The sequence below is a fragment of the Eublepharis macularius genome, chromosome 2 (genome assembly GCF_028583425.1).
Source record: "Eublepharis macularius isolate TG4126 chromosome 2, MPM_Emac_v1.0, whole genome shotgun sequence".
NCBI classification, from domain to species: Eukaryota; Metazoa; Chordata; class Lepidosauria; order Squamata; family Eublepharidae; genus Eublepharis; species Eublepharis macularius.
This window is the reverse complement of record NC_072791.1, coordinates 131,563,823-131,577,723: the sequence shown is the minus strand read 5'-3', so window position 1 is coordinate 131,577,723 and position 13,901 is coordinate 131,563,823. Positions and strand designations below refer to the sequence as shown.

Here is a 13,901-nt window from a genome sequence, read left to right as displayed (position 1 = left end):
CTAGATATGACTGGGAATTGTGTAACAACTAATGCTGAAATCAAGTTGCCAATACAGTTCTCTACATTTTATATTGAGTTTTAATAATAAGTAGCTGTCATATGAGCAAACATTTGGCAATCAACATCAGCATTTAACTAAGGCAAAAAACTACCTATTTTACCATGGCCAGAAATGCCAGTATAGGTGACCACCTAAGCTTTTTATTTCATTAGTGCAATGTAGAAGAGGCAGCCATGAGGACCATCTACTAAAGGTACGGGCTAAAATAAAAGGGGAATTTTTTGGATTTGGGTATCTGGAAATATATTCCCCAATATTTGGGTCCAAACATACCAGTATAGTATTTGGTATTTGATATTTCTATACTGGTATAGAATTCTGAATTTATTCAGCTCCATTATTTCCTAGGGGGGAATCTTTCCAGGGGGCTGGAGGGGCCATTTTTCAAGCAAACTGCACCAAAATTACAGAAACCTAGTCCTGCCTGCCTACTAAATACTCCCCAAGTTTCAAGTCAATTTGGTCACTTGGTCCAGTTCTATGGGCCCCTGAAATGATGCCTCCAGCCACTCTCCATTATTTCCTTTGGGGATAACTCCATTATCCAATGTTTCTTCCAGGTCAAAGACAGAAGCCTTAAAAAAGAGCCTTAGCTGAACGCACAAGAGCAATCATACTGGCCAAGTCTCTGAATGCAAAGAGAACGAACAAAGCCCAACAGAATCAATGACAAACCAGAGAATCCCAGCAGAACTAAACTGGAGAAAAGGATACTTTTACAAGCCAAACAGAATCAGTGTCACTCACAAATGTCAGGCCATTGCAAGCCCAACAGAACCAATGTCAAACCAGAGACTCTCAGCACCCAAACTGGCAAGCCAGTAGTACCAAGGCAGCTGGCAAGATCTGGCAATGGTGTATGGCAAGCAAGCAACACTGACAGACAGACACGCACACACACGCACACAGAGTAACACTGCCCCCTTTCCCCTCCTCCTGTAGCCTGGGGAACCTGCAAAGGTGTGTGTGGGGGGGGGGGGAAGGTGCTGCAACCTTTAAAATACAATTCCTGAATATATCCAGATAATTTAGGAATGTAAATACCAGTTTATCCAAATACTCCTGAATAAGACAGATATATCTGGATACACCAGAAAAAATACTTATTTGGTATTTTTCGGGTATATTTTTAAACCAGATTGTAATGATTTTAAGTGTGTTTGTCTTCAAATGCTTGGTGTGATACAGATGGTGTGGTACAGATGTGCAGCCTGAGAATATCTGTGTATTTCTGAGTGAAATGCAACCTGTGTGGAAACCTAAACTCTGCGTGTCTGAGAAAAACATTCTATCTAAAGCAAGCAAACTCTATGTGCACCTGAGAGAAAGTCTATGTATATATGAGTGAGAGATTGATCTATCTGAAGCAGGCAAACTGTGTGTGTGCCTGAGAGAGGAAGTTTATGTATATCTGTGTGACTGAGCCTATGTGAGGAAACTTTAAGAACTGATAACTATCTTTGAAACCATCAAGCTTAAGAAATAGTGTGAAACTGATACACTTCTTGTAAAAATAAACGTGTTTTTTTTCCATCCAGAGTATATGTTATTCCTATATCCCATTCCTTTCCTCAGGGCCACATAGTCCAACAAAGGAGCCTAATGCTTGGGCACATTATTAAAGAGGAAATTTAAATTAACCATCTTGGAACATAATTCCTGGTGGCAGCAATCTACCCAGAGGGTGTAAGAAGAGGGTTAAAGGAAAAATCTAATGGAAAAATAAAGAAGGTCATAACAGTCAGGTCTGTTGCCCACTGTCCTTCCATATTGTTATTCAGTTTATGATGTGTTGCAATAGCCTCTTGCACCTGCTCCCTGTTGCTTTCCAGATTCCGAGACGAGCGAGCCCCTTATCTTGGATGGCTCACCGCAGCGGCCTTGGGACCGCTCCTTTCGTCCCGCTACTGATTGTGTTCAGCCAGAAAAGCTGGAGGGGGGGGGGGCGGACATGTGAACGGGTTGATATAATGTATCCTGTGCTCAGTGCGTCACTCTTAACAAGAGACCGGTGTACAGCCAGATGCCCTTAATTGCTTCTGTGTAACCTATAGACATATGTACCGAGAAGCCTGTGGTATCTCAATAAAGACCTATTTACTCAAGAGAGCTTGGATTTCTTACTGCAAGGGTCTGGGAGTCACCTTCAATGTATCCTGTCTTCCATAGACTGACAATAACACAGATACACCGAATCACACATCCCTACTCTCTACCTTCTAGCCCTGCAAAACTCAGGGGCAAACCTAGCAATAATGCAAAGCTTCTCCTGCTGGCCCCTTGCTATAATTGCAAGAAAACTATCATCAGTAGCAAAGGTCACTGGATACAAGTACCCACAACTCCATCTTCCTTGTCTCATGTATCTTCACCATGTTATTTTGCAGAACCCATTACAGCCCTCTGAACTTCCTCTGATAAGCCATTCCAGAGGGAAAAGACAGTAATTGAAAAGGTGCAGGACCTTGCCTCTGCACCGCAAACTAAGCACGGTGGTGAGAAGAGGCAACATTCAACCTTTCTAGGAGGACCTCAACTGGTGCATGCACTAATACAGGGAGAGACAGTCCTGCCATCATGAAATGCTTTATAGGTAGTTTCAGGTGGGTTGACATGTTGGTCTGCAGTAGAACAGCAAGATTCAAGTCCAGCGGCTAATGAAGGTAGTTTTGACTCTTGAAAGTTTATACCCTGAAAATCACATTGGTCTCTAACGTGTAATATGTATACAAACTCCTATCAGTGAAGCAGCATTTTAAACCAACTGAAATTTCCAGGATATCTTCAAGGGCAGTCCCATTTTAAGATCATTGTCATAATCTTGACAAATCCTGACCAGTCAAATAGTCTACATTATACAAGGATATTATAGTAGTAGTCAATATCTGACAGTATCAGACCAGTTCAGCATTTGATAGCTGCTGTCATATTGTTTTGATTAAAATACTTAAATTATTACAAAATTTACACAGTAAGCAAATGTTCCTCTAAATAGGCGTCTAATCACCATATTCCAGTTCCAAAACCTGTGTCAATTTCTGGGGTTAAATTTAAACATCAAAATCAGAATAGTGAAATTCATCAATATTATGTTTTCCCAAACTTTAATTTCATATCTAATGATAACATATTCAGACTCTTGCATGAAAAAATGTTCATAAAGGGCATCCAGAATAATCAGTGAGAAAGCCTTACATTAATGACCTCTGACTCTCATGCTTTGTCACATTGCAACGGACAGGGCCAAACCGCATATATGAAAATGAAAAAGACTAGATAAAAATCAGCAATTAAAAACACATTTTGTTTTTTAATTGTATTTTAAATTTTGTAAAATAACCTTTTGTTTTTTTAAACTATCCAACTAAAATAATATCTTAATAGAGACACATTATAAACCTACTTGTAATCTCTTAAAACTACATGCATGGCAGAGAGCATATGACTTATTACGGTATAAAATTATAAACCCACGGAGTTAACAACTGTATTTCTTCATAATTTATGAACCAGGAAAATCTGTTTTTGAAGTCAAGCATTATATCCATGGCATAAGAGGTTATATGCTTTATTATAATGTATAGGCTTGATGCTGGATTTGCATGTCCCTAGCTCCATCACAGGCACTGGGAATCAGCCCCTGACTCTACAAGATGTCATCCTGTATATCGCTAAGAGCCAGTGTACTCTTCTGGTCAGAGTGTTGGATTAGGCGTGGGGGAGTTGGCATTCCAATTCACTCATGGAGGTCACTGGATGACCATGGGCCAGCCACTTTTGCTCAGCCTACCCTACCTCATAGGGTCACTGAGAAGATAAAGTGAAGGGAGACCTGCATATGCCACCAAGAGGGTTTTTGTTTTGAGAACAGGGTGAATGGATAGGAGATTAGAAGAACAGGGTGAATAGATAGGAGGTAACCACATAAACTCATTAATATACATACCTTGTCTTGCACCTTAGACATTCTTCACAGTCTGGAGGACAGTAATATCCATCATTACACTTGCATTCAGTGTTACTGCGTACAGTGCAAGCCTTCACCATTGTTTTATCTGTAAAAGAAAAACAGAAATGTCATTTTTTCCCCAGTCATGCATTAGCTTACACAAGGCAATACACTCAAAATACTAGTTCTCTCTTTCTTCAGGAGCTACAGTATTATATAAAACCAGAGACCCCTGAGTGTTAGATCAGGAAAATCGAATGAATGGGTTGCAGCAGTGAAGAACAAAAGCTTGAGATATTCCCAACACTGAGTCAAGGATTTAAATAGACAATGGGTCCCTTTTAGTAAAAGCAGAGCATAATCTATCTGGACAATATGGCTGAACTTCTTAAAACCTAACAGAAGAAAGCACTATGTGTAAAAGTTAATCTCAAATCCATACTGCTGCAGCATAGTTTTTTATTTATTTATATTTCAATTTATATACTGCCCATCCCCAGGGGCTCTGGGCGGTGAACAGTTTAAAATCGATAAAAACAAGAAAACAACAAAACTAAAATCAATATACAAACAATGAAACAAATTAACGAAGTGCAGTGGTGCGGAGAACCCTCCCCCACCCCAAAGGTGGGAGGCCGACATGGCACCGCCCCCTTCAACCACCGAACGCCTGGCAGAACAGCTCTGTCTTACAGGCCCAGCGGAACGATAATATGTCCCGCTGGGCCCGGGTCTCCATTGACAGAGTGTTCCACCAGGCTGGGGCCAGTGGTTAAGTGGTTAAGTGGCTGGGTTGCAAGTCAGCATTCTGCTAGTTGAACTCCTGCTACTTCCATGAACTCTGCAGGTGGCCTTGGTAAGCCACTCCTCTCAGACCCAGCTCTCCAGCTGTATTGTGGGGATAATAACGACACTGACTTTGTTCACTGCTCTGAGCGTCACGCTAATCTGTCCAAAGGGTGGTATATAAGCACACTTTTATATTGTTATTATTATTATACTGTACCTGATTTGCATTCATCACAAAGCAGACACATCTCAAGACCATTTTCATGAGCAGTGTAATCCTCTCCTTCCGTACAGTCTGCGCAATGGCCCAAAGTATGTGGCATGGTGCAGGGTTCATCAACATGGGTACCTATTAAATGAAGTAACCAAACATTTAGATTTTACTAGAAATCATGAAACTTGCTGTGACGGACTGCATGTTTTAAAAAGTCTGTAAGTGCTGTGCATACACAGCTGCAGGACTGTTAAGGTTAATCCCTCAGAGAGCTTTGAGTAACAGGCTACTCCAAGGTACCTGATTGGGTAGCATGAGCTGGAAAGAGGAGGGTCTTTTTCAGTCCTAGCAGAGACCTCAGTGTGAAGAATTGAGAGATAGAGTCCTAAAGGAAAGCAGTTTTAACACCAGCAGGAGAACTGGGAAAAATTTGGCAAGGAGGTTTGGGAAGTAGATGGAGACCCCAAAACACCAAAGAAAATGGGATAGATCTTCTAAGGAGAGATGTCCCTACCCAGTCAAACAGGGAGGTAGCTCTGGAGAGTGAAGAGATCCCTGGTCGGGTATGGTTGGAAACTGCCTGTGGAGATCTTCAGATTCAGTTAATGAATGAAAAAAAAACACTGAAGTGAGAAAAAAAGAGGACTGGGGTACTAGAAAGTGGGTAACAGCATTCCTAACTCCAGAAGAGAAAGAGAATATTATAAGAAAGTATACTAGAGTGCTTGGGGAAAAGGTAACCAAAGCCTCAAAACAAGCCTTTAAGTATCTGTGAAGAGCATAAGAGCTGGTAAATCCAGCTTGAGCTGGAAAGACCCCACTTCAAATCTCAGCTCCACCATTCAGAGCCACCCAGAAGATTTCATGGGCCAAACCAATGTGTTGAGGGGCCTCCTGCTACTCCCTATAAGGACTCACACATTTACTGGGGAGGTTCAGGAGCAGATCCAGAAACCTGATCGGCTACCATCTGATGTAAAGTTGGATCCAGCCCATTTTTCCACTGGTGAAGGATGAAGGAAGGGACCCCTTTGACTGCCAAAAAGGCTGTTTGGGATCACACAATCCAATGAACAAAAACTATGTGGGGGCTATAATAAGGAGGGGAACTGGGAGAGATTGAGTGGGAAAGATTGGCTAGATCCAACCCACTGGGTTTTCTTCAGCTTGTACCACCAAACCTGACTCATTTTCACATTTACATGCTACATCTCTGCTTGGCTCCTTCGTGACATTTTCATAATCCCCAGCAAGTGATGTGCCACCTGCATTACCTGTTCCACTTCCAACTGCCTTACTTAGGGATCCCAGACCCCTGGTGGGGGCGGGGGATCTCCCGCCCCGCTCCTCACACCCCGCCCCCACTTACCTGAGCAGTGGGGGGAGCATGCACCTTCCTTACGTGCTCCCCCACGGTGCAGCGCGGCATGTTCCCGTGCGCCACAGCAACCAGGATTGGACCCATTTTGGGGCTGCTGCAGAGCGCAGGAGCGCTCCTGTGCTCAAAACGGGCCCGATCCATGGCAAACCGGGCCTGTTTTCAGCAGCTGCAGAGCGCTCCGCAGCACCCCAAAATGGGCTCATTTCGGCATGGATTGGGCCCGTTTTTGAGGCATTGTGGAGCACAGGAATGCTCCTGCGTGCCACAGTGCCCAAAATGGGCCTGTTCTGCCACGGATTGGGCCAGTTTTGAGGTGCTGCAGAGCACAGGAAAGCTCCTGAGCTCTGCAGCGCCTCAAAACTGGGCCCGATCCGTGGCAGAACGGCCCGTTCTGGGTGTGTTCTGCAGTGCTCCGGTCATGCGATAACATCACCCTGAAGTGACATCATTGCGCCTGTGGGGGCGCACGCACGTGCACCCCCTCTCCCTAAAGGTAAGTACCAGGCCCCTGTCCCCCGCCAGGAGATTGAGGGGGCCTGGCAACCCTAGCCGTACTCCTTTCCCCATCCAAACTGATCCAGTATCCACCTCCACTTTTTCAACCTGAACCTTTTCCTCCTCTGTCTCCTTTCTTTATTTATTTTTTGCTCCAGAATGATAAATGCACTTTGTTTTCTTACACAAGTATAACGTTGTGCTTCCAAACCTCAAATTTCAAACCCCTTCTGGCAAGAACTGCTCTCACCCATTAGTTTCCTAGGGCTCAGGCTCACAGCTATTTAGATTGTAGCCTGCTGGCCTTCTCCGCTACGCACTCAAAATTCCCCCCATAAAGTCTACTCTCACACCACTGAGGCTATTCCCTGTGGTAACTGGCACAGAAAGTTACTGTCCAGTAGCATCTTTCCTGGAGATTTTACCTGGCGCTCACTCACTGTTTGAAATCTTTTGTCAGGCATCATAAGTGAAGGTACCACCAGAAGGCTGCCTGAGCAATGCAGCTAGAGCACAGAAGTATACTGGGAGATGCTGTTCAAGTACGAGAGCCCCATTGCTTTGTGCTGGGTACAGTCATAATAACAGTCATGTTATTTTTAAAAGCTATTCATAAAAAATAAAATATAAAGTATTAAATGTTAACTAATGCAACATTTCTGTATTTTATATGGGGTGTGTGGTTACTTTGCAAATGAGTCCCTTGCTTTGTGTGGAAAATTGTTCCAATTTCCCTCTAGGCAGCTCTGCTTCTAACAGACAAACTCCTAGTTCCACAACTCAAATGTGTGATACACAGAACCAAATAATTTTTATTTTATGTTATTTATAGTGTGCCTTTCTCACTGGGACTCAAGGTAGATTATACAGTGTAAATTCATCAATAGGATGAGACATCTAACAAGCAAGTTAGGATTACAGAAATCTGAAACAAAGCCTGAGTATAGATATATGTTAAATAATGCAGAAAATAGTACGCAGCAAGAAGTGGTTAATACATACAACAAACAGATATAACAGATGCATTGCCCTGTGGACCCTGTTTAGGTGGAAAGATGGCATATAAATACTTTAATAAATATAATTGCTATACGAACAGTACAAGCCATAGCCCATTCCCTTTATTAAAGAACCTTCCTAAGCCCGTCTGTTATAATATAGCTCTATTACCTCTATGAAAAAGATAGTCTGAACATTTTTTTTTTCATAATTTGCAGTAGGGATGCCAGGCCCTGCCAAGGGATGCCAGGCCCCTGCTCCCACCCTCCACCACATGCCCCCACTTACCTGACTGGCAGTGGGGGGGGGGGAATGTGCCTCCTGGGCCACGTTCCTGGGTGGCACACTCCCACATGCCACAGCAGCCCAATTCAGGCCGGATTCAGGCCCACATCGGCTCGCTATGGAATGCAGCAGTGCTCCCACACTCCACAGCGGCCTGATTCAGACCTGAATAGGGCCTGATTCAGCCCCCTAGGGAGCGCAAGAGTGTTCCCAGGGTGGCATATGACCCCCGCATGATGACGTCACGTCCTGGAAGTGATGTCATCATGCAGGCTGGGTGCGTGTGACGGGGGATGCCATAAGGTAGGTGCCAAGCCTTATGGCAGGTGCCGGGCTGGGCACCTGGCAACCCTAGTTTGCAGAATGACAGAAGTATGAAAACCTTCCTGATTTCCTCAGGCTAGGGATTCTCAGGTCACCCAGCAGGGGACTTCCCAGACATGACATCATCATGCTGCTTGTGTGCATACAAAGATAGCCAAAAAGATGCGTGCTGGGTCCCCCCTCTCCTGCCGGGAGGGTAGGAAGTCTTGGCAACCCTGCCTCAGGCAGGCCATTCCACAAGGTGGAGGCAACAATACTGATCTATGTTAAGGACTGTTACACTTAGGTAAGCACTAAGAAAAAAGGTGTTTATTTTTAAAAAAAGAAATGGATTCTTTTACAATTAGCTTTTGTTTTGATTAAGTTTCTTTGCTGAATATGAAGGCTCAACATAGCTACTTACCAGCAGGGCAGTTTTTGCAGCAAATCCCAGAATAGTCATATTCTCCATTCCCACAACTGGATTGCAATGGTGGAGACTCCACCTTTAAAAAAATAGATATGGGGTTTAAGTGAACGCACTCTTAGCACATTTTCTAATCTCAGCATGAGATTTATGCATTATCTTGGTTTCAAGTTATCTTAAGCCTTGCATTGATATTTTGGGGTGTTCATAGATCAATTTAAAGTTTACTTAAAATACTAACAAGGATCTTCTCCATCCCTGTTCAAAAAGCACAGCACGTTTTAAGTAATCTTTCCCATATATTAAATACATAGTGCAAAACTCCCACTGACAGACCCAGAATTTCATCCTAAGCAGAAATGCTAGGCATTTACTATGAAAATCTTTGACATGACAAGATAAGGCTTCAAGACAGCTCTTATTTTAAAGTTTTAGACCTGCATCCACACATGACCCACCCAGCTTTTGGCACTGAAGTGGGAAGGGAAAGAATCAGATCCTACAGAAATAATGAGATGCAGAACATATGCCAACATGGCTGCTGCAGGGCACGAATGTATGGAGATTCCCTACATAAGCAATGGATGCAGAAAGGCACTGGCATGGAATGATGAGACTAAGTACCATACAGTTTATATGGATCTTGACCCAAAATTGTAGCATTTTCAGCAACAGGGGGTGGGCACAGTCTTAGAGATCCCAGACCCCCGGTGGGGGCGGGGCATCCCCTGCCCCCGCTCCCCCCAACCCGCTCCCACTTACCAAACTGGCGGGGTGGGGGGACAGCAGCAGCCACTGGGATTGGGCCCTTTTCAGCCTGGATAGGTGCAGCTGCGGAGCACGGGACTGTTCCTGAGCTCCGCAGCACCTGAAAATGGGCCCAATCCGCGGCAAAACGGATTCATTTTCCCGTGCTGCGGAGCGCAGGAGAGCTCCTGTGCTCTGCAGAGCCCCAAAATGGGCCCTTTTGGTGCAAATTGGGCCCGTTTTGAGACACTGTGGAGTGCAGGAGTGCTCCTGCACTTTGCAGCGCCTGAAAACGAGCCCGTTATGCCACAGATCGGGCCCATTTTGAGGCGCTGTGGAGTGCAGGAACATTCCTGCACTCCACAGGACCTCAAAAACAGGCCTGGTCTGTGCCGAAAGGGGCCCATTTTGAGGCACCGCGGAGCGCTCCTGCACTCCGCAGCACCTCAAAATGGGCCCAATCCGCGGCAGAACAGGCTCATTTTCAGGTGCTGTGGAGCGCGGAAGTGCTCCTGCACTCCATAGTGCCTTAAAAACAGGCCCGTTTCAACACGGATCAGGCCCGTTTTGAGCTCCTGCAGAGCCTGGACATGCTCCCAGGGGCTGTGTGATGACATCGCACATGCACACTCCCTCTCACCCAAGGTAAGTGCCAGGCCCCTATCGCCCACCCAGAAGTTGAGGGGCCCTAACAACCCTACATAGTCTTCAAAGTGTGATGCTTAATCAGACAGGCCCTTTCACAGTCTTCAAAAGTGATATTGCATCTCCAACCCAGACATGATATGGCCTTGTAACATGATGATAACAGACCAGAACCTTTTCACGTTCATATACTTCATATATACTTCATATACTGTCACAGAAGATATGCTCAACAAATGCACAAAATGGAGCTAGAGAGAGGATTTCTCTACAAACCTGGAAGTCCCTGGTTTGCAGAAAAATCTGGAATTTTAAAAAACACAACAGGAGATTAAAACTCCCCAAAATAATAGGAAGAACTCCTGTAGCTTTAAGAAAAGAGTATGGCCATGTTGGAGATTGCTAGGCAACCACAACAACATTGTTGAGCCTTCCAAGCTTTGGTCTCTGTAACCTGGGGCCAAAGCAGCCCTGAAAAGGGTTTCGTTCCCGGTTCCTAAACATGTCTCCTGATGAGGGTTTCCAGATGAGGTCTGGAATAATATCCACCACCCTAGGAGTGGGTAGCACTGACCTTTTTTTCTTTACAGTTGCACACACACTCCCAATTGGTTCAATGACGTAACTAAAGGAAGTTATGTCATTGCACCAACCCACTTCTGGGTGCCTGGGCCAGCTGACCACTCCTGGATGACACTGCCTAGCCACAGGAGGCCAGCTGGGCGCCTGAGGAGCCAGGCTACTCCTGGGAGGCCGGGCTGGACAAGGGCAATGGAGCAGAGGGGAGGGGAGGCGGCCAGGTCTCTGGTATTTGGGGAGCATTTTCTCCGGACAGTTGCAGCCTCTGTGCAACTCAGGGCCAAGCTACAAGTAACAAATGACACAGGATGGACAGTTGTCAGCTTCCCTCAAGTTTTGATGGGAAATGTAGGCATCCTGGTCTTGCAGCTTGGCTCTCTGACTGCTGTCCAATGGACTTTTCAACTGTCACTTGTCCAACATTCCACCAAGCTGGGCCTCCAAGTATAAGAAACAACAGTGGAGCCTAAATAAACGTCACAGAGAGAGAGAGAGTCCACTCTCTCAGCCCCAGCTCCTCAGCTGTATTGTGGGGATAATAACAATACTTCTTCATCAGCCTCTGCCAACCCAATTGCGGGGGGAGACAGTTTGTCTAGGAAACAAGCCATACCAATATTTTCACAAAATGCATATATCTGGAAGTCTGTAAAGTAGAATTTGCATCTTAATCACTTTTGCTCATTATTTCACTAGAAATTCAGGATGAGTTGACTGTGCCTTTTAACTCACTGTCTCTGTTGTTTCATAGTTCCAATTCTTAAACTGACCATGAGGTGAACGGGCCTCCTTAAGGAGCCTGGAGCATCTATGCTTTACAGTTGTATGTGGCCAGATGGAATGGAGCTTCTAACTGGAAGAGGACAGAAACATGTAAACTACTCTGAGCTCCTTCAAGGAAGGGTAGGATAAATATGTGAAAGTATCCTAAAGACTATCAATCAAACCCCTTCAAAGGACTTTCTAAACATAGAATGTATTATGTGTAGGAAGAGGTTCCTATTTTTTTGTTAAACACTCTTTAGTTGTCTCTCTGTTTTTGATCCAGAGGAGTTAGCCGTGCTAGTCTGTAGTAGCAAAATCAAAAAGAGTCCAGTAGCACCTTTAAGACTAACCAACTTTATTGTAGCATAAGCTTTCGAGAATCACAGTTCTCTTCGTCAGATGCATGGAGGGCAAGAAGAAACTGGTCAGATATAGAGGAGGGGAGGGAGGAGTAGATGCAAACGAAGAGAACTGTGATTTTCGAAAGCTTATGCTACAATAAAGTTGGTTAGTCTTAAAGGTGCTACTGGACTCTTTTTGATTTCTCTGTTTTTGTTATTTTACACCATGATCTTAGATTGGATGGGCAATTTGTTTAGGCTGAGGGCAACATCTTAACAATAACAACAACAACAATAATAGAGTCAAAGAAAAAGAACAAGAAAAAAATGATTAAATATAGAGATCTGGCAATAGAAACCACCTGACTATGGATGAAGAATGTAACAGTAGTCCCCATTGTCTTCGGGGCACTATTTCAAAAAACTTTGCAACTTATATGGAAAAAATGCAGCTTTCTGATATAACACCTACAAAACTGCAAAAGATGGTGTTACTTGGAACAGCATACATTTTACACCGATACCTGGCTGATACTTAGGTCTCTGGTGGAAACTTGTATCAGCTCAGCAAGGCCAATCAATAATAACATGTGATCTTTATTATTCATTGTGTTGTGTGAAATTTGAATAATAATAGTAGTAGTAGTAGTAGTAGTAGTAGTAGTAGTAGTAGTAGTAGTAACAATGTGCTTATGTACCACCCTTCTGGACAGATTAGTGCCTCACTCAGGGCAGTGAACAAAGTCAATTACATTTTAGATGTTCATTCTTTTTAGTATCTTTTAATCAAAATGTTGACATTAATGATTAACTACAACGATTGAAGACTATCCAACTTTAATTCAATTCCTCAGAAATTAAATCCAAACAGTTTATGTTTTGCATCCCTAAGACTTACTAGAAACTGACTCTGATTATTTAATTTTTTGTATTTGTATTTTGAACAAGAAGTCAAATCCAATAAAGAAGGGAGAAAGAAAGGGAACATTTGTGCAAAGGAATTATGTATGATTTAATTATATAATAAAACTAGCTCAAACTAAGTCTAATTTAAATAAAAAAGATTTACTTCCAGGTAAAAGTGGTTAGGCTCAAGCAGTTGTCAAGCTCCTTTATTGATTAAGGCCACAATCCAGGATAATAGATTTACCATCTACAACAAATTCCCTGAGGAACTCAGAGCAGTTTACATCCGATTCCTGTGTGTTTCTCAGGCAGTTCACAGAGATAGCAGATCTGCATTACAGGCCTTCAGACTTTTCTCCAGGGCAAGTAAATGCAAAGTGAAGAACTTCCTTTACTGTCGAAGGCTTTCACGGCCGGAGAATGATGGTTGTTGTGGGTTTTCTGGACTGTATTGCCGTGGTCTTGGCATTGTCACTGTGACACTGAGAGATCTCTGTCTTTTGGTGCTACACCTCTGAAGATGCCAGCCACAGCTGCTGGCGAAACGTCAGGAACTACAATGCCAAGACCACGGCAATACAGCCCGGAAAACCCACAACAACCAACTTCCTTTACTATTGTCCTCAACTTGCCAATCAAACTGGATGGCAACAAGTCCCAACCTTTTGAAGGAAATAGAATTTATTTCTAGTCACTCTCTTCACACCATCACTGTATAATCCTTAGAATGCAAACAATAATTTTCCTTATCACCTGTGACAATTAATATTATGTAAAGTGTGTTTTTGTGGCCACAAATGCCTTATCATTTAAACAGGTGGACTAATAACTTTTATGGAATTATTTGACAGCCCAATGCTATGACTTTTATTCAGTGGTAAGTCTGCTACGTTAAACAAAATTTACCCATCTTAGATAAAGCGGCATAGGATTTCAGCCTTAATGGTCTTTTTTTGGTAAGATAAAAAAAGCCACAACACAATCTCCCTGATAATTCTGTTTCCCCTTCTAAG

The 13,901-nt window shown here is 43.6% G+C and overlaps 1 protein-coding gene across 3 annotated transcripts in view; it reads right to left on the bottom strand.

Annotated features, from left to right (window-relative positions):
- LOC129325179 (tumor necrosis factor receptor superfamily member 22-like) overlaps positions 1–13,901 on the bottom strand; it is a 28,920-nt gene that overhangs the window by 12,588 nt on the left and 2,431 nt on the right. For all 3 annotated transcript variants that reach the window (XM_054972759.1, XM_054972762.1, XM_054972761.1), the window contains exons 2-4: positions 8,903–8,984; positions 5,019–5,150; positions 4,010–4,118 (exon numbers count right to left, since the gene is read on the bottom strand). In XM_054972759.1, coding sequence (XP_054828734.1) covers positions 4,010–4,118; positions 5,019–5,150; positions 8,903–8,984 — 323 coding nt within the window. The remainder of the gene's footprint in view (positions 1–4,009; positions 4,119–5,018; positions 5,151–8,902; positions 8,985–13,901) is intronic.